Below are 19514 nucleotides of genomic sequence, written 5' to 3'. Positions count from 1 at the left end.
GCACCAATGAATTCGACAAGCTTACACATCATTCAAAGAGATTGGCTCTTCGATGGCATCATCCTTTCAGTCTCCTATGAATTGGAAAATCGTCCCTCGAATTACATCTCACACGAGACTTTTGCGTGTAAAGTGGACGGAGAGTTATGGGCGGTTAGCTCTCTCAATCTTCGTGGTGAGCTTTCAGTGGTGCCTCCAGACATTCTAAATGATATGAAGAGGGAAGAAGGCATGCTGAGCTTTGGCAAGTCGCCAGATTTAACTGATGACAGAGGACGGATTGTGTACTGTTTCACCAGGATGAACCAACTTCTAATCAATCACCTTCTTCCTTCGAAAGGTTTACGAAAGGATTCTCTTGTAGGCATACGTTGCCTTCAGGTCGGAAACCATATTGTTCCTCTTGATGCTGGTGTGACTCCTTTGAAAGCCAAAAGCTCCCTGGACACGGTGGATACGCTGGAAAAGCCGGTGATTCCAGAGGATTTCGTTGACGTTAAAGAAGAGGATACAATCGAGGTGAAGCTTTTGGCAACATACAAGCCGCCTAAACAATATGAGCTAATACTGGCTGGAAATATGGTGAAAAGCGGTTCATCTTTGAAGGATTTCGTTAAACTTGACCTCAAGCAGACCGAGACATTTTTTTGTACCTGTCAAGGTGACATCTCCATGAACCACATTACTATTGTTCTAGAGGAGCATCTTAGATATCAACACATAGCGCTGAAGGAGGGTTGTGTATCCGAGGAAGTTCGGACGGTGGTGTTGAAAGACTCAAGCATCGACAACTTCATCTCCCATTCTGACTTCAAAGAATTCGGAACTGGGTTTTTGCATTCCCCAAATGTGTCATTGTACGATTGCAGCCTCCCAAATATTGGGCCCACCTACAGTTCGAACAAATGCACTCGGAGTTATGCCCTTCGATTCAATATCGATCTAGAATGTGGATTGGGGAAGTGTTCGAAGCATATTTCTACAGTCATGGATATTGCAGTTGCCACACAGGTTGATCTGGCACAGCCCGTTTTCCAAGTTCAGAAGAAGCAAGACGTGATGTTGCTTGAAACATTTGAATTAGACTCTTATCTTGCTCAGAATGCCATTCAGTATTGCCTACAGAGGCAAGAAGAGATGGAATTGGACTGTATTAGCTATCATCTCTCCTCTGTTGTTGAAGACGAAAAGGCTTTGGTAATAGCCACCTTACATACAACGAACTTCTATGACTTTCAAGAAGAACAGAAGGTAAACGAGATAGAGGCAAACGAAGGTCTAGCCTTATTTCCAAAAAAAGGGCTGTGGACAGTCAATAAAGCCTTGTTGACTACTTCAAACGCTGGCATTCCAGGACGGATGTTCGAAGTTTCAAGATTTGTGAATGTTTTTGATGAATTTTCATTCTCAAACGACTATGGTTCCAAAGATGATCGTTTTTCCTTCCTGTGTGATTATCGAAAAGCACTTATGGCTGGACCTGGAATGACTCTCGATCCAAGTATCGCGTTTAGATTCACTTCAAGTTACCATCCCGTTACGATATACTTTGATAATCTTGAAGTTATTCTTGGTCAGCAAACTGTGAAGTTTAGCAAGACTTGCAGGGAAGCTTTCCACAAAGAGTACGAGTTGCATAGCAAGAATGGAAAACGCCTTAGTTTCCGAGAAGCTGAGGATAACGGGCAGAAGGACTTCATTTTTGAAGGATTACTTGAAGGCTGCGAGATCCCGAATGTCATGCCCTCCACCTTTTCCGACTGTTATCACAAGGGCTACAAACTCAATGTTAGCATGGAGGCACATGGAGTTGCAGTGGGCTCGGGTGGTTATTTCGAGAGGATTGATTGTAAACTCTCGGAGAGCATTGATATCCTTATGGACATCAACGAGTGTTACCGTCTATTGAGAAAAGAAGGACACGTAAAAACCTATATTCCTTAGATAACAGAAGCTTCACTAACCTTTGCAAACTTCACTGAAGAGATCAAAGGGTGTTTTGGGTGGCCTCCGGTCCTTCGCCTGGACAAGCGCTGATATTCGCTCAAATTAATTCTAGTTTTGTGTCGACATTAAATACTCGTAGGTGTGAACTTTTAATTCAGATGCTGATGAAAGTGTGCCGGGGCGTTGACTTCCTATGAGAGACAGTCGGTGAGTTTTGAAAACCTGCGAAGCTTCAAGATGAGGAGATTTCGGACCATAAACTTGACACCTCAGAATGACAATGGGGCTTTTTGTGCCTCGAGGATCTTTTTCGTGTTGATTCACGCTGAGTTGGCATGACTCTTCCTCGGCCTCGCACATTGGAATCAAGTCTTACAACCTCTTCAACCGATTCCTGGCTCGATGGTGTATATCTCCGAGCGCTGGGACCAGTATCAACCCTCAGAGTATGGAAATGGACATCCGCTCTCCCCAAATAGTAATGAATTCCCACGTTCTCCCGATGGGGCATGCCAGTTGGGTCAGGATTGTTGCTTTGATTGGGCTCGCCGTGAGGATCAGGATTGTTGCCAGCCATCCCTTCAACATCAAGGTCACCCTCCTCTGTGTCAACTGCAGCTTTGAAGAAGTAAAAGCTCATGAGTCCCAAGTAAATCATGAAAACACACAACAGTTCAAGGAATTCCCATTTGGAGTAACGGAAATAACCAATTCCCATCATAAGCGAGATGACCAACATCTCCGCCCAGGTAGCGTAACATCCCCAGTAGAGATACTTAGCGTGTGCGCTTCTGTTGTAACAGACGTCAAACGCGATGGAAGCAGCCACGTAGTGGGTAAAAATAGACAAGATGGTGGTGAGAATAAGAGCCTCATCCTCTTTTTTGAGCGGAATCACCGCTTGAATCCCTTGGCTGGATTGCCCCAGACGATTATCCGCAAATTGGGGTTTCGGTTCCTGGACACTCTCCAGCTCCTCCACCATCAGCATAGAGGCGCTTGCGAAGGTAATGAAGTTGTCGATCCGACAAGTTTGCTGGTTCAAGATAGTGAGAGGGCAAGTACCTACATCGGTGGTAGATATTTGGTGGGAGTCCAGATCAGCCACTCTCTGAAACAGAGTCGAGGTTAAGAAGAGTACCCAACAGAGACAGCCAAAGAATACCAACCTAGCAAGGACATAGAGAGTACAAGTGAAGTCTGACCATCCATTGGTGGTCGATTTCTTTGGCTTTCGGGACGGCATCAATTTGGAATATCTATACTCCATCATTGTTGTGGAAGAAGAGAGTATTAAGGGGGGAATGACTCTGGGGTTGGCTGCAAAAAACACTTAAATCGCGTTATGTCTCCTCGACCACCACCAATGTCTAGCTCGTAAATGTCGTCCGGGGCTACGTTAGGCCATTGCTTCAAAAGCAAAGGAACCCTGATTTTCAAAATGAAACGCTAGATGGTACATCCAGGTTCAGCTCTGCTAGTATGGTGGTTCTATAGCCACTTTCACCGACTACCTCGGTGGCATTGAAAAGTCGCCTCAGATGGCAGACAAAGGAAGTCATTCTTGTTTCGCTCAATATGGCAAGTTTTGCATTTGCTGAATGCCCAGGCGTCTTCGGCAGCTTAAGGTTCCCCATTGGGTCTGTCCGTGAGAGACACACTATGGGAGTCCGATACTGCGGGTCTTCAAAAGCCTGCTATCAACTTATTGGAACAGAAGTACATCTAGCTATCAGACGAAGAACCTGGTCTTTGGTGCTACCCAATAGCTCTGCGGAGTTTTACGTTCACCATATCCTACGCCTAACCGGAAGCCTATATCTTGCAATGCTTCTGGATCCTTGAATGCTCCTGGAATTGAGTCCACAAAGACCTTTCAAAAGGCAAAAAGACGAATGGAAGCAAATCACGGCTCCTGCCCTTTCTCTTTTCGGCCATGGGTGCTACATACTGCGGACCATTGCCTGGTTTGCCCGTTGAAATCGCCAACCCAGGAAAGTACATGTGTATAGCATCACACATCATCTGGTCGCTGGAGTTGCCGTTGGTCATGTGGGGCCTCTTTCCTGGATTTTCGTATTTCTGGAACGCAAGCTAACGGGCCCTGGTAACGTCTCTCATGTCAAGAAGCCCGCCAGTGTTGTTCCACCAATTGTAGCCCTCCTTCAAGATAAGCAATCAACGGATCATATCGTGAGCGTGTTCAAGTTGCCCTCTGCCTTGTTGTCAAGGCTTGAGGTACCGTAGACGGGGTTGATAGAGGATAGGTCACCCAGCCTTATTCCTGCAACCATATCTAGAAAAGTGCCATTGAGTTGTAACAATAAATAACGCAACACAAAGAATACATTCTGGAAGTACCAAGGTTTTCTGTACTAGGTGAGAACTGGATACTTATGATCAAGTCTGGTGCGGTGTGGAAGCGCAACCTGTGCTACTAACATTCAAAAAGCACCATTGGCCATTTCGCCTTCATGAAGGATGATCCTTTGTCTTGTACTGTGACGCCTCGTACAAACTCTTTGGATCGTTGATTTTCCATATGTTGAGGACGTCTTGTGAACTTACCTACAACCTTCGTTCACTCACAACCGTCGATATACATGCTTCCCATCTCAGTTTATCCATCCTTAATTGATAGTGTGATTTTGATCGATTTCACCGTGACTCAAGCTTGAATTGGGATCGAAACGGGTTTGGTGCATGATAATATCAGCGTATTCCATCTGCATCCAAAAGACAGTGTGTGCATTTTTTAGGCAATGAAGAATAAATAATATCTACCGTCATGATGGATGGATACATGAAGAATTGCGGCGAAAAGACAAACTTCCGCTTTTGTCCACTATTGCGTATAAAACATGACAAGTGACTTGTCAGCCACATAAATGACCCACTCCCAACACCTTTTTCTTTTCCTTTCCAGCCCTGGAATACTGAATTCTAAAGATACATTGATGAGCACATGCAAACAAAAGCCCGAGACTCTGAACAAGATGTCCGATGAGAAGGTGAGTACGATTTTTCTATTTCGAAATTTGGGCACAAATCTCCAGCGTCTGATTCCTGAAGAGGTTGAGGCTCTAGGTGACCGGCTTTTCTCGTTTCGTACGGTAGGAGTGTGGATTCTGGGAGAGCACTACCAAATCACAGAAGTCCTTCTTAGAGCTTCTCGGTTGGTCAGCGATCCTGATACGAAGCCTCGTATTGAAAAAGCGAGATCACGGTACGGTGTTACATCATTGGGGAAGGGGCCAAGTCCTGGTAACACAATGCTTGCTTTTGAAAGCCGAACAACAATGCTCACATACGACTGGACTGACCTTAAGATGCCCTTACAAATAGAAGAAAAATGTTTCCTTAATGTTGGTGAGGAGAAGGTATCATTTCCCGTTTCCTGTTCCCCCGTTACCTATCTCATTAATGGATTCAACCCAGGCTTGAACACGGACTCGGTCTATCACCTCAACGACAAACATTCAATCTCGTTGAGAGCGAAGTTTCGAAACGGTCGATTTTCTGCAGACGATCACACTTATCCATTTATGTATTCGGGTCAGCTTATCCCCACTAGTATCCGCTTAGATTTGAGTTTTCTGGGTCACGATGGCTTTGAAAGCACCTCCGACAACATTTTCATCATCACAAAGGTACGGGTCGAGCTACAAGAATTCAGTATCGTACCAAGTTTAGACTCTGTTATAAGTGACGTTCGCTCCGTTGTTCTCTTAGAGAAAAAGGCGTACAGGGCAATGTGTCTATCAACACAACCATCTGTCATCCTTGGTGAAGTTTGGGACTGTAACTTACCAGATCTTGGCCCGACATTTTACACTCATGATTTCATCAGAAGCTACGCCTTGAAGGTTTCTTTGACAATAGCACATAAGGAGTTTCCGGACACGACCGTTTCTGCATTCATTGAGTTCAACATTGCATCGAGAGTGGAGGAATCTATAAAAGAAATGGACAAGCCTTTTGCGCCTCAAAGTTTCCCTGGATGTATTGTTAAACAAGGGACCTTCGATCTTTTCCTTGAAGACTCGTCAGCTCTCAGTTTGGCTCACGCCGAGAGACCCCGAAAAACTTCGCAAGATAGCTTCCAGCGATACATCATTCTGTACGAAAGCAAAGAAGATGTGACTTGCAATGTCTATGCGAAAGAGAGCAAGGGCTCCTTTGATGATGTCTCATACCTCTCTGGGAAGAAAACCCCGAAGGGCCTCGATAAGACCTGCAATGTATTGGAAAAAGAGATTACCTACAGCCTGGATGAAGAGACAAGCCCTCATCTTAGTATGTTCAAACGAGTAGCTTCAAAGATTCGGAACTGTTTAGCTCGTCAGAAACCTCTGACGAGTTCGTCGAAATGCTTTGACAGAGCTTCTTCGAGAAGCTCTCCGATTTTGTACTCAGCTTCAGGTGATGTGGAGTCAGAAGCCTCAATATCACAGTGTATTGTTCCTGCTGAACGGGTTGAAAAAGAGACCTCTTTGCGGCCGATCTCAGATCTCCGCAAACTGTACCCAATACAAACGTTTTGTGTGGGTGTCGAGAAAGTGCCTCTACTAATTGATGTTACAATCAATTACAATAAATACATTTCACCTTCACCTTTGGACAAAATTGGCTCCGTTGTTAAAGTGAGGCCGGGTACAAAGCTTGCTAGGATCCTTCAAATCCGCGCCATGGTTGCCAGAAGCTCCTATTATAGGATCCAAGAAAGTGTCCAGGCTGAAGTTCAATTTGAGAGCCTCGAAGTAGTTTTCGAAGAGACAAATTACAGAAATATGGAGCAAACAACCAAAGAGACGCTTTTGCTTGATTCTAAATGCCTCCCAGTCGTTGCCTTGAGTTGCTTTGATGAAAACCTCTTTTATGCTCCCGCCAATGCTTTTAAGTTCCCGCAACATCTATTTGGAAACAGCGAGATCCCTCTTGATGTTCAACCCACTCGTGTCACTCCAGAGCATGCACGAGTGTATAGATTACGAGGCCGTTTGCTGTTCTCGTCACAAGGCTGTACACACACAGCGTACTGGCACGAAAACATATATATCGCCCCTCCCGACCATGACCCAAAGGTTATCAACCTATGATATCCTTCGATGGGTAAAGGAACCGACTTGAAAACGCAAGTGTAACTTATCAGATAAAGCTGCTATTGTATCACCATTTGTATGCCTTCTGATGCGCATGGTTCGGAGTATGCTGCGATCTCTTTGTCCTAACAAAATGGCTGTGTGAGACAGGAAAACTCGTTTAAAGCATAGGAGGCAAATTATTAGACAGTACAGCATTGATTTCGGCCATTTTAATCCACCAGAATTACCCCAATGGGCACAGATTACAAGCCATTTCGGAGACCCTCTATATGTATATACAGGATTTGACGCGGACCAGATCCAAGCCTCGAGCCGCTCAATGAGATAGACTTTTGAGTGTTGTGATGAGTTACGCATTTCCTTATTTACCTAAGCTACGATATTGAAATCGGCAAGGTTTGTGATATCCAGCAACACCCTGGGTTTTTACATTCAAGCCGCAAATTCAACTCACGATCATCGATTGAGACCACAACATGGAGGCACCACCATCGAAATCCTTCAAGAGTTCAATTTGTGGGGTCAAAGAGCCATGAAGAAAAAGATGCTATATTTGCGTTATTCGCTTTATCGACTCTTCCACATCGAGGGTCACTGGCAGTGTGCACCAGGTTTCGAAAACAGAATTACTCACGGATCTTCTCACATAGTGGGGCGACCCACTGATATCACTTGGGTTGTATTTTCGAGCCTTTGATTGGATCAACGTTTCCCGAAGCACTGACGCGTAGATAAATGTTACATGAACGATGTTCGTGCATTTCTGATCGATTATACCAGAGTAGAGACAGTCGCCCAAGCGAACCTCAAGCTGCATCCTCTTTACCATCATCCATAACAATGGTGTGTTCGTGCTCGGGCGACCCACGGATTAGTATGGTCTCCTCTTCATCGTCGCCGCTGCCTCCTTCGACAGTCTTCAAAGTGCAGCATTCAATCTCCTTGATCCACTCGTCAGAGAGAATGTCCTCGATGCTGGCTCGTTTGTGCGGATCAATCTGTAGCATCTTGTGGATGATTGGCCTTGACGCGTGTGGGAGCAACCTCATCAATCTATATGGCCCATGAATCAGCTTATGGGATTTGGACCTCTTTTCCCCAGATTTGGGCGACTCGTCTGCCTTTTCGGCACCAGGCTCGGAATCGGCAGTCAGTTCTTCGCGGCGCTCCTGGAACAATGCTTTTTGTTCTGTCTTGGTGTTCTCGTATTCTTCAAGCTTCGCGTCAATCTTCTTCAACTCGGTCAACACTTCCTGAGTGCTCTCTTCGTCAAGAATCTGCACGGCCTCCAAAGACTGCAACTTCTCCTCCACAGCCTCGGCTGTTTCAGCATCATCGCGCTCCTCGGGATCGCAATTCTCCTGATCCCGCTGTCTCTGTAGGAGCTTCTTCTTCTTATTCAGCTTGATTATGGTATTCTTCAACTGTCTCTGACGTAACAAAAGTTTGTGGCACTCGTTAGACAAGTAGTAGTCGTGCCAATTGTCATCCTCCATGGCGTACAACTTAAAAGAGTTGTCCTTCTCGGCATTGGGGATTTTCCATGGGAATCTCTTGAGTGTCATACAACAGTATATGATGGCAACCGACCAGAGGTCCACAGGTTGTGGGTTGTATGAATTAGAGCTTGTCAAGACCTCTGGAGCAAGGTAAGGGTCCGAGCCCACCACACCATGACAGTAATGTATTGTATCCGTGGAGTTGGAGCTATGCTGGTCATAAGGGTACTTGAAAATGACCGCAGACCCAAAGTCAATGATCTTGAGAATGCCGTCAGTGGTCAAGACGCAATTGTCTAGTTTCAAGTCGCGATGGGCGAGGCCAAGCGAATGCAAGTAGGAGACACCTTCGAGGATCTGTTTGAGGCAGCAATTGATCTCCTGACGGGACATTTCGCCACTCATCACAACAGCAAAGAAGTCGATGGGCGCGTACTCCATGATCTCATAATACCTGTTGTTTTCGTGAATAATGTCGATCGTCTTGATGATATTAGGGTGCTTCAAGGTGGAGCCAATGCAATACTCCGCCGTGCATTTCCGCGTGTAGTCTTTGAAAGACTCTGTGTTTCTGCGGGGCCTGAACTCTTTCACGGCAAAGGTCTTGCGGTCCAGAGGCCTCATGATCAAGCGCACGGACCCACCAGCACCAGAACCTAGCTCCTTCTCGACTTTACCGTACTTCTTCACCAACGCCGAACCATCCTGAGTGAATGGCTCGTGCACCGGGCCCTCTGGGCGTTTTGTAGCCTGTGACGAGTTGAGAAGCTGCGAGGATGTCTGATTGATGAGAGCCGCCAAAGATGTCAGCAGAGGCGCCCTGCTATGCGGAGTCAGTCCTTGTACCGACGGGCTGAGGCCGCTCCCGTTGGCGTCAGAGTTGCCATTCGCCGCTTGCGCCACCGTGGCCTGCTGGATCGGCGAATTGCTGCTGGGACTGTGGATGCTTTGGTTGGACTTTTTGTTCTTGAACAAACGCTTCAAGTCCGCCATGCCGTGGCCCTTGGGCGACAGCGTGTCCTCCATGCTGTGGTGGCGAGCCGCCTGGGTCGGGTTCTGGGACGCGTGCTGGACTATGATTGACGGCGACTTGGACTGGTCTCTGGTGCTGTGGAGAGGGTCTCTTTGCTGGGGACCCTGAGGGTGCAGATGCTCCTTCTCTGAGGAATTCGTCATTGTCGGCGTGGCCAACGAGTCCTGTGAACCGTGTTTGCCAATGTGGAAACCAAGAAAGCGGCGGCCCTGAGACGAATTGGACGGTTGCCTGTTCAAGGGCTCCTCCTGGGGCAGCTGATGCTTGAAATGAGAAAAAAGCTTGAGTCTGTGACGATCTGGCATCGCGGATATGCTATAGGAAAATGCAACTGGGCTGCCACAGGGGGCGTAGGCCGCTAAATCAAGGAAGTGCTAGTGATGAAAGTGAGGATTATGCGGTGCAACCTGGACTGGTTTGCTGAGGAGCCTGGGAAGGCGGAATTTTTTCTAAAAAATGGAAGGGGCACGGCTTCGGCGACTCCTTATATGCTAGAGACGTCGGGCGCACGGAGAAAGGGCAGTTTGGTCTGATATGAGGGGGAGGCAGCAGAGCTCTGAGATATCAAGAGAGAGGCATTTTGGGAAAGTAGGATTGGTGATTCGTCCTGGTGCACGGATGTGCAACTCTCGGTGTCTCACCAGTTGCGGTGCGACTTGGCATTGGGTCATGGCGGGATTGGCATTTCCGGATTGGGCCAGAGAGGTGCTACGGGGCAGCGCTGCAATGGAATGTTTGCGATTCCGTGGGAATATGTGTAGTTTTGTCGGTGGCACGGGCACAGCAGCGGCCAGTAAGGCTCGTGAGACAATACGCCTGATGGAGCCACTCCGACCGCCTGCAGGACCCACCCACCACCAACACCACGAACATTGCTTAGCAATGTCGGCTGGATGGACGTGGATCTATGCAAAGGGGCGGCAAACTTTAAAGATTTGTTTCACGATGGACTGGGCAACCAGGAAGCGTGGCTGCGGCGAGGCTGAGGTGCTGTCAAAATGGCTGCGAAATCGCCAGATGCACCCTCATGTATGAGATCTTCCGAGACAAACACCGGAGTTCCGAACCACGCTATCCTCGCAACGGCACCATTGTCGGAGGTGTTTTGGTGTTTTGATCGTGATGGAAGGCTTTGATTGGACCGTCACCGTGGACTCGATCTGCGGTGGAGCACTGAGGCGGCGGCTACTTTGCCTTGTGACTAGACCCGTGTAGGTAAGCGATGAATTGAAGCGAAGGTGGTGGATTCTCCTGATGAGCATGAATAAATCCACGCATTTTAAGAGATTTGGCATCATCCAAGGCTCACAATTGCCTTTTCAATACCTGGTCCAGTTATGTCGTGGTCCACCTATGGCTTGAATCCACCTGCTTCTTCAGCTCACCTACTCCTTGATGGCAGTGCCGCGGATGTGCTTCTTTCTCTCGGGCACACGGGGCTTGGAACCCTCCTTCGAGTGTCTGCGGTCGTTGTCCTCTCTGCGCTTCAAGGACTCCACCTCCACACGCTTGATCTCCTGCGCCTTCTTCACAACCTTGGGCAAGTGTCTGTGACGAGCAATACGGCGCACCTCGGGCATGTACTTGTACCTCTCCTTCAACTTCTCGTCGTAGTTTCTCTTGGAACGCTCCTTCAGCGACTTGACATCCAGACGGTCCGAGGCGTTGGCTCTCCACAAACGGATGTTGGTATCGTCCGACCCACTCAAAATGTACCGCAGGTCGGTGGTGAAGCACACGCTGAAAATACGCTGCATACGCTTGGTGTGGTAGATTTCACGCGAGTGGCCGTCCCGTGGGCGGTAAATACGAATCGTTTTATCGTACGAGCCGGTGACGAGATCCTGACCCGTGGGCGAGAAATCAAGGTCCATCACAGCACTGACATGGTCCTTGTACACGTTGAGCGACGAGTCCATGCGTCTCATGTCCCACAAGTAACAGTTGTGATCGTCATGGGCAGAGGCAAAGTTGAAGGCCTCCATGGGGTTCCACGAAAGCGCATTGGCTCTCATGTTGGTGACGACTTTCTGCACAGCGGTGTTGCTTCTGATGTCGTAGAGCACGATGGAGTTGTCCAGGCCTGCTGACGCCAACACATTCGTCTCCGTGCGGTTGAACTTGACGCTGTTGACGTTGTCAGCACCCCACGTGAGGTTCAGAGTAGGGCGGGTTCTGCTCATGTCCCAGAGATTGATTTTGGCGCCACCGGTCACGAAAATGTCCTCGTCAGCGTGGTGGTCGAGACCCTTGAATGCGTGGTCACCCGCAAAAGTCTTGATCAAGGCGTTGGTCAGCTGCTTGTAGCCCTCAGGCTTGAACACCTCAAGATCTCCTGTTTCTTCCGGGAAGTCGCTGCTCTCAAGCGACCACAACCTGATGAACGTGTCGTCACCACACGAAAGCAAACCCCTACGAGGCGTCACACTCAAACCCGTGACCATACCTTCGTGGGCCTTGAAGCTCACCAGCTCTTCTCTCAGTGTCATGTTCCAGTATTTCACCACACCGTCGCCGGAACCACTGGCAACCTGGTTGGTGGTTTTGTAGTTTCTTGCAAGACAGTAAACTCCATCTCTGTGGCCGTCGCCCAACTGGCCCACAAACGGCTGGGCAAACATTCTCTCTAGTTTGGTGGCAGTGACTGCTCTAGTGTATTCTCTGGCCCGCTCGAACGGATGAAGCGCTGGATTCAAGTTACGGGGCATCGCCAGCTCCTGTGTGTTACGTGCAGGCACGTAGCTGTCGGCCAGCCTGCTGAGTGTTTTGATTTTCATTGTGGTGATGTAGTAGGAGGTTGAGATGAGCCTGCGCAGTAATAAGTATCGCGATGAGGATCCAGATCTGGGATGTATGGGTGGTGGAGAGTCATGGACGAAGACTATTAAAATTTTCTTTTTTTTGTTTTGGGATTCATTTGTGATAAAATGGGTGAAGTTGAAAATTTTGAATATTTGGTTTTGTTTGTCAATTGTTGAGGGCCTCTGATTTCGGGGTATGCCTATTCTGCGAGTGCTACATAAACGGCCCATGTTAATCACTATACTCTTTTTCAACCAGTCTGAAAATTGGCATTTTTTGTTAACCACAATATTTTTCTTCTTTTAGGTGATTCTTCTACTAAACTTTCATGTGAGCTGCTTCTAAATTGCCCACGGGGCCTGGATTGTGACATTCTCTAGTTTACTTAGTTTACTGCCAAACCATCTCAGCCAAGTCGACTGCAAAACTTCACCACTACTCATCACAGGACTACTGAAGGAAATATTAAATTATTATGTATTGAGCACCGGAAAGGGAGCGCTGCCAGGGCAGACGAGAGGCCCTGTCTAAGGCAAGAATCTATTAAACCATTCAGTTTTGCATGGACCGGGCCCTGATTAGGAGGGAAAGGGCCTCACGAGTGGTAAGTCCTGCTTACCGGCGGGGAGCACCGCTACAAGCCGATGTCGAGCACCTTGCCCACGTCGTCGACGTTGGGCTTGGAGATGTCCTCCAAGAACGGGAGCAAGTCCAACAACTCATTGTCGTGAGTGTCGCTGAACCACGATGAGATGGGGATGGAGTGCTCCGGGTGGAAGATGTAGGACGCCGGGGAGTTGTCGATGATGATGCACTCGCTCAAAGGACGGCCAATCTGCGATAAGTTCTTGATGAAGTTGCCCTGGTAGTTGTAGCACGAGTCACGGAACAAGCGGTGGTGCACGGCACGGTGGATGTCGAGCTTGTTGAGCAACGGGTCGCCGTACTTGGACACAGAGGCGGTGAACACCACCACTTCGAACCAACGGCCAACCTTCTCCAAAAACTCGTCCACGCCAGGACGCTTGATCACGTACACGTGGTGGACCTGGTTGTCGATCTCCACGGGGATGACAAAGTCCGCCGTGCGCAAGTACTTGAAGGACGAATGCACCAAGGTCTCGTCGAGGTCCAAAATAAGACACTTTTTCTTGCCAAACTTCTTGGTGTTCTTGTGCCCTAGGAGGAAGCCCGTTTCCGGGTGGTGAGCCTGTCCCTCCTGCAACTTGGTCAAGTCGAGTTCCAGATCCATTTCGCTGAGCTGGTCCTGGGCTTCGGCAGCGGCCTGGGCCTCGTTACGGACCTGGTCTTCGTTCTGCACGTTCAGCACGGGGTTTTCACTGCCAGCCGGAACTGGGGCGCCTTCAGCGCCGCCGCCGTTATTGCTGTTGCTGTTTTGGTGGTTGCTGTTGTTGTTGTTATTTAGCGTGGGCGTCTGGTTCAGCTCCTCGTTGGTGTTGGTGATGGTGTCTGTTTCGTTGACCAGCTGGTCGTCGTCGACGTCTTTGCGGTTTTCCTTTTTCGGTTCTCTCTTTTTCGCCACGTTCTGCTGCAGCTGCAGAGGTTTTGGCGGAGTGGGTTTCTGCGTGGGCAGGGCGCTTCGAGGGCTGCTCTTGTGGACCTTGTCGTCCAGGTCGTTTGCGTCCAGATTGCAGCAGAGCAACGAGGTGGTCAGGCCCATGGCTGGGTTTTCAAAGGAGTCGAAGAAAAGACTCAGTGGATGGGCCCGGGAGGCGTGGGCATAAACAGGGCCGAGGGGTGGGGCTAAATCTCCAGGTTTGTTCCGGGAGTGTTGTAGTTGAGGTGAGAAAAAAAGCAGTGCACAGAGGTGTAAATAAGGGAGTTTCACGAGGGTCCGGGTGGGCTAAAGAGGGTCTGGGGGTGGGGCAATGTGAACTAAAGAGACTGGGTTACTTTTGCTGGAAAACTTGAATTCTCATAGTGGAATTGAATTTTTTCTGTGGTATCGGTGAGTTTGTGAAGGGTGCTGGTTGGTATTCGCAGCCAGGCGATATACCAGTACTTCACTGGACGGCCAGCAATCCGGGCCCGGGTTCGGAAAACAGCGGATTTTAATGTATTTTTGGGTGAATTTGTATCCTAGCTGAAGAATTGGAGACTTTGGTTTTTGTAGATGTTTTGGTTTTCTGGTTGCTGTGTGGCTGGTTGAGTATGGGTACGAGCACAAGCCGAGGCATGAGTGGGTAACTGGGGTCCTGGGGTGAAAGTACAAAAAGAAGGGGTTTTTCGAAATAGGTAAGACGCTTAATGAACAGAGGTATCTACAAGGTAGACCATACATAAGAATGGCGGATTTTGGGTGGTGGACCAGCATACGAGCACATGGGCCATGTGGAGGTGAGAGGGCAATTTTCAAGATTGTGTATTCTAGGGCATTTTGCGATATTGAAGGAAATGAAATATACTGGTTTCTTTCGAAAAAAGTACCTTTCACGTTTGATTGCTCTTCAGGGTATGGCCATCATGAGGCATGTGGAAGTGCCATATAGAGAAACTCGAAGACCGGCAATGTCCAATCGGAACTTCCCATTTGAGTCAAACGAAGCAAAATCCACATTTTTATGACTTCCACTAGACAAACTTCACTTCCTCTGCCCCACATATTAGAGCTTTCTAAGCCTGCTTGTCGAAGGTGGCTGCCTATTGTTCGAGGTTGGGAACAAACGCTACAATTGGTGGGGAATGGGGCAAACTGAGGAAACCAGGTATGGCGAGATTTGCTTCGATTCTTCATGAAATATCAATCTCTCAATAATGCCAATTTTGGTCCCAATAATAAGAATTAACCTAGTGCTTTGGATACCATCTTGCCGTGTCTCAATGGCTGCGAATGGTCTACTAATACCAAAACCACTACTTACCACTACAATCTCTAAAATGAAATCCCATAATCCAACTATAAACCCCTTAACCAATGTGGGCCACTGGAAAATCCCGAAATCATATGATGGTGTTTGACTCAGATGACTCATTGGGGTAACGGCCGACCGGTCAGATGCAATCCGAGAATGGCAACAAGCACACCACCATAACAGGCAACTCCACCCTCTTCTACAAATTTTCGCTTTAGTCCCATAGTAATCGTTTTCGAGGCTCAATTAATTGCAGCTGGGCTGCTTCATATGTATCTTCTAGTCTAACGCATGGTGACCAACTCCTCGGCAGAGGTGGGGTGGATGGCCACACAGTTGTCGAAATCGGCCTTGGTAGCTCCCATCTTCACGGCAACGCCGAAACCTTGCAACATCTCGCCAGAGGAGTCGCCCACAATGTGCAAACCAACCACCTTCTCCTCTGGTCCAGCGCACACAATTCTGTAGACAGAAGGCACCTTCTGGTCGTCCGAGTCCATCATGGCATATTGCATTGGGTTGAACTTGGAGTTGTAGATCTTGATGTTCTTCTCGCCGTACTGCTCAATGGCCTTCTTGGTGCTCAAACCAATGGAGCCAACCTCAGGGTGGGCAAACACCACCGAGGGGATGTTGTTGTAGTCCAACTTGTCCTTAGCAAACTTCTCCTGGCCGGAGAACAACCTGTTGGACAATTTTCTGCCTGCAGCAATGGCTACTGGAGTCAATTCAACGCCTCCAGTGACATCTCCAAGCGAAAGAACGTTAGGGTTGCTCGACTGCTGGTACTCGTCCACGGTGATCTGGCCACGCTCGTTGAGTTCCACATTGACCTTGTCCAAGCCCAAGTTGGCCAAGGACTTTCTGCCAATGGTCCAGACAAGTTCGTCCACATTGAGCACCTCGCCGTTGCCCAAATGCACACGCTTCTTGCCGCCCACCAATTCAACCTTGGAAACGCTGCCCGACTGCTTGATGATGTTGACGCCCAAGTGGTCGGTGTAGTGGTTGGTGATGGTGTTCTGGATGATCTCGTCGAAAGAACGCAACACAGTGTCGCCTCTGATGACCATGGTGGTGTCGGAGCCCAAGGACTGGAACACACCGGCCAATTCCACACCAATGTAGCCTGCGCCAACAACGGCAACAGACTTAGGCTGCTGTTCCAATTCAAAGAAACCGTCCGAGCTGATACCGTGCTCTGCACCTTCAACATTAGGAATGATAGGCTGGCCACCCGTGGCCACAAGCACCTTGTCAGCAGAGAAAAGCAACTTGTCGTGCTTCTTGTAGTCCTTCGACAAGAACTTGACCTCCTGGTCCTCAGACAAGGTCACCTCGATGTTACCCAGGTCATCGACAAACTGGGCAAATCCATACACGTACTCCACGTTCTCCTTCTCCAAGTTTCTCTCGTAGATGCCGTTCAAGCGCTGCACGTACGCGTCTCTCTTTTTCTTGATCACAGGCCAGTCAAAGTCGCCGTACTTGATCTTAGCGTCCAGATCAGACAAGCCGTACGCCTTCAATTGTTCCTTCTTGTGGGCCATATCAGCAGCGTACCACATGACTTTCTTGGGCACACAGCCCACATTGACACATGTGCCGCCCAATTTTCTGTAGTTGGCTTCAACAAGCAAAACCTTGGCTCCATAAGAGGCAGCTCTTCTAGCAGAAGCGGTACCTCCCGAACCACCGCCAATCACGAGGTAGTCGTAGTGTTTTGTCACGGACGTGGGGGCCATGGTGAGATGTCTATTGAGGGAAAGGAGGCGTGAAACTGAGGAAGGGGTTGATAATTGCTTTGCCGGAGCAAACATAGTGGTTTTGTCAGCAGAAGTGCACAGGGTGTGGATGTGCGACTGCGGTGGGACGATGTGGTTGGCTATTGGGGAAATGGGGGATCGTGTGGGGGATTTTTTTGGGGTAGTTTGGTGATTTGGAAGGATGATTATGGTTTTTAATTTGAATTGTGTTTTGGTTTGGGTTGTTGGAAGGCGGGGTGGTCGTGGGGATCTGGGCAGATTTCGCAGCCAAATGGTCCAGCCCGGTGTGATGGATGTCTGGGATATAATTAAGCTTTCCAATATGATCACACGCTGTCTTCATTTGTTATTAAAATCACATTTGCCCGGGAATTACAGAGTTTACCATTCACCAAAAAATTAAAAAAAATAAGAGGAAAAAGATTGCAGCACCACAATTTCACACATGGTCTCCCACTGTATTACTCACTGTGGCGATAGGCGGCTTGACGCTCGTTGATCGGACGGGAAACAGTATGCTCCACCTTCGTTGGCCGCAACCGAAAGTGAACAATTTTGGTCCACTATACAGTAACATTAAACCAGAGTTTATTGTATATGCAGGAATCCTTAAAATATGTGAAAATGCAAATTGGTTGGTTGATGCAGGAAAGCACCGTAGGGGGGTAATAGAGGTCCATTGGGACCAGTCAGATTGACATGTTTCGGGGTAAAAAATGTAACGTTTAAAAAATCTTCAAGAGGTTTGGTGTTGGAACAAGGAATGTCTGAACAGGTGGTCCACACAGAAATGAGAAGTTAGCTATTTCAAGACGCTGGAACCCTTATTGAATACTGACTCTCCATACTGAAGGATCGAAAGTTACCCAATGGTCTAAATTCCAAGAATTACGAATTTCTCAAAATAGGGCGATTGAGAATATTTATACTTGTGACGTGCTTTTTTAGATAAGCCTGAGAAGTAATTGGCTTGGTACTTGGGTGCAAAATGCGAGGCCTATGAAGCCTAGACCCACTAGGGTATCATCGAAACCAACAATTCTCCAGCCAATTTCTCCAAATATGACAGGCCTCTCCAGTATAGCTGCATAGACGTCATAAAATCTCAATGGTTACAGAAATTCATATTTCGACGTTGGCATTCTTAGTATCGAGCATCAGTGCATTGGGTGCACAGCTGGGTCTACAAGCATCCTACAACCAGCCCAACCAGCCCAATCAAAACATCATATTTTTAAAAAAGCGAAGCTACAGAGAAACTTCTTCTGCCAGCAGATATAACACTCACGTAAATAAGCAAGAAACATTTTTGAAACATCAGCTCCATTGTTCCATCCACTGTATTACCACACGCTCACCAGCCATTCGCAGCCAGACACGCTCAACCCACCTACCTCCAACCAGCCACTGAACCTTCCGTTCTAAATGATTTTTGACGAATCTATTTAGCAAATACTCTCCATTTTTTTAAACAATATATTTTACAAAATCAATAAATGACACTCCATTTTTAAAACTCCGGCGCATTTGCACCCAGACCGTGAAACGCGAAACGCACCGAAATAATGCTGGTTCGCGCGTAGCCAGCCACCTGGATCACCTCTGCCGTTTTCATCCAAACTGATCCACCAACCACAAGAACTACATTTCTTCTTACTTGAAAAGCGAAATTATATTCACTTTCCGTCATGTCTTTTGCAATGCCGCTGACGCCGCCCAGATCGGCGAAAAAGAAGACCCCCCAGGTCTCCATCACAGAAACCACCCCAACCACCCCAGCAAAGGGCAAACCCACTTTGTCGCCAGTCGACTTGCAAACGCCGAGAAAGACGCCTCACAAGTCCAAGACGCCTCACAAGTCTCAGGCGAAAACTCCAAAGAATTTGGCTCCTTCAGAACTCCTACTCCCTACTCCAGGCTTCACTCCACAAAAGTCGCCCAGAAGCAGAAGAAAACGCCCTGTGGCCGACCTCTTTTCCCTGCTGGAGCTGCTCGGGATGCTCCTTCCAAACCACCTGGTCGCCGGAAGTGGCAGAAGGTCGATGCAGCCACAGAAACTACATGCTCCGATCAGTCTAGATCCCATGGAGCTCTCCAAGATCAACGAGAATTTGGCGTTTGAAGAAGACAGTGACACGCCGCCCGAGAGCCCCACGAGACCGCCTCGCAGGAAGCAGATCAAGGTGGCTGCAACTCCCGGTGGTCAGATGATCACGGACCTGTTGGTGGAGCAGTGGCACGGCAACCTGGGCAAGGACGGCTTTTCCTCCGACGAGGAGTTTGAATCCGGTAAGCCCTTGGTCAACCCGTTTACGGACGCCACGCCGGTGAAAAACGCCATTCCTACTGCCTCCAAGGTCGATTTCTCCACACACAACGAGTTCATCAACCCCAAAACGGGCGAACGCAAAGTAGTGCCGCTCACAGAGTCACAGAAAAAGTTCAAGCCGAAAAAATTGAGCTTTTCTGGTTTGTAGGCTGGCCCCATG

General features: G+C 48.3%; 8 protein-coding genes and 1 non-coding gene across 9 annotated transcripts; 3 read left to right on the top strand and 6 right to left on the bottom strand.

The window, feature by feature from the left end:
• Positions 1-6: 6 nt before the first annotated feature.
• Positions 7-1944, top strand: C7M61_003663 (uncharacterized protein; the record flags this gene model as incomplete). The annotated part of the gene is made up of 1 exon (XM_024858999.1): positions 7-1944. One exon carries the CDS (start codon positions 7-9, stop codon positions 1942-1944), a length of 1938 nt encoding a protein of 645 aa, XP_024712673.1.
• A 437-nt stretch (positions 1945-2381) lies between these two features.
• On the bottom strand, positions 2382-2938 carry C7M61_003662 (uncharacterized protein; the record flags this gene model as incomplete). The annotated part of the gene is made up of 2 exons (XM_024858998.1): positions 2382-2387; positions 2441-2938. The coding sequence occupies 2 exons, from the start codon at positions 2936-2938 to the stop codon at positions 2382-2384; spliced, it is 504 nt and encodes a 167-aa protein (XP_024712672.1).
• A 2308-nt stretch (positions 2939-5246) lies between these two features.
• On the top strand, positions 5247-7046 carry C7M61_003661 (uncharacterized protein; the record flags this gene model as incomplete). The annotated part of the gene is made up of 1 exon (XM_024858997.1): positions 5247-7046. The coding sequence occupies one exon, from the start codon at positions 5247-5249 to the stop codon at positions 7044-7046; it is 1800 nt and encodes a 599-aa protein (XP_024712671.1).
• Positions 7047-7858: 812 nt separating this feature from the next.
• HRK1 (putative serine/threonine protein kinase) lies at positions 7859-9889 on the bottom strand (the record flags this gene model as incomplete). The annotated part of the gene is made up of 1 exon (XM_024858996.1): positions 7859-9889. The coding sequence occupies one exon, from the start codon at positions 9887-9889 to the stop codon at positions 7859-7861; it is 2031 nt and encodes a 676-aa protein (XP_024712670.1).
• Positions 9890-10969: 1080 nt separating this feature from the next.
• SOF1 (rRNA-processing protein) lies at positions 10970-12361 on the bottom strand (the record flags this gene model as incomplete). The annotated part of the gene is made up of 1 exon (XM_024858995.1): positions 10970-12361. One exon carries the CDS (start codon positions 12359-12361, stop codon positions 10970-10972), a length of 1392 nt encoding a protein of 463 aa, XP_024712669.1.
• Positions 12362-13020: 659 nt separating this feature from the next.
• Positions 13021-14067, bottom strand: C7M61_003658 (phosphatase; the record flags this gene model as incomplete). Its single annotated transcript, XM_024858994.1, has 1 exon — positions 13021-14067. The coding sequence occupies one exon, from the start codon at positions 14065-14067 to the stop codon at positions 13021-13023; it is 1047 nt and encodes a 348-aa protein (XP_024712668.1).
• Positions 14068-15543: 1476 nt separating this feature from the next.
• On the bottom strand, positions 15544-17004 carry GLR1 (glutathione-disulfide reductase; the record flags this gene model as incomplete). Its single annotated transcript, XM_024858993.1, has 1 exon — positions 15544-17004. One exon carries the CDS (start codon positions 17002-17004, stop codon positions 15544-15546), a length of 1461 nt encoding a protein of 486 aa, XP_024712667.1.
• A 442-nt stretch (positions 17005-17446) lies between these two features.
• Positions 17447-17563, bottom strand: C7M61_003656. The gene has a single exon (XR_003025416.1). It is a non-coding gene; the product is annotated as a 5S ribosomal RNA (ribosomal RNA).
• Positions 17564-18713: 1150 nt separating this feature from the next.
• On the top strand, positions 18714-19502 carry SOL1 (Sol1p; the record flags this gene model as incomplete). The annotated part of the gene is made up of 1 exon (XM_024858992.1): positions 18714-19502. One exon carries the CDS (start codon positions 18714-18716, stop codon positions 19500-19502), a length of 789 nt encoding a protein of 262 aa, XP_024712666.1.
• Between the last annotated feature and the right edge of the window lie 12 nt (positions 19503-19514).

The sequence above is a fragment of the Candidozyma pseudohaemuli genome, assembly GCF_003013735.1.
Source record: "Candidozyma pseudohaemuli strain B12108 chromosome Unknown scaffold00010, whole genome shotgun sequence".
Lineage (NCBI taxonomy): Eukaryota > Fungi > Ascomycota > Pichiomycetes > Serinales > Metschnikowiaceae > Candidozyma > Candidozyma pseudohaemuli.
Note: the sequence above shows the minus strand (reverse complement) of the source record. Positions and strands in the feature narration are given on the sequence as shown.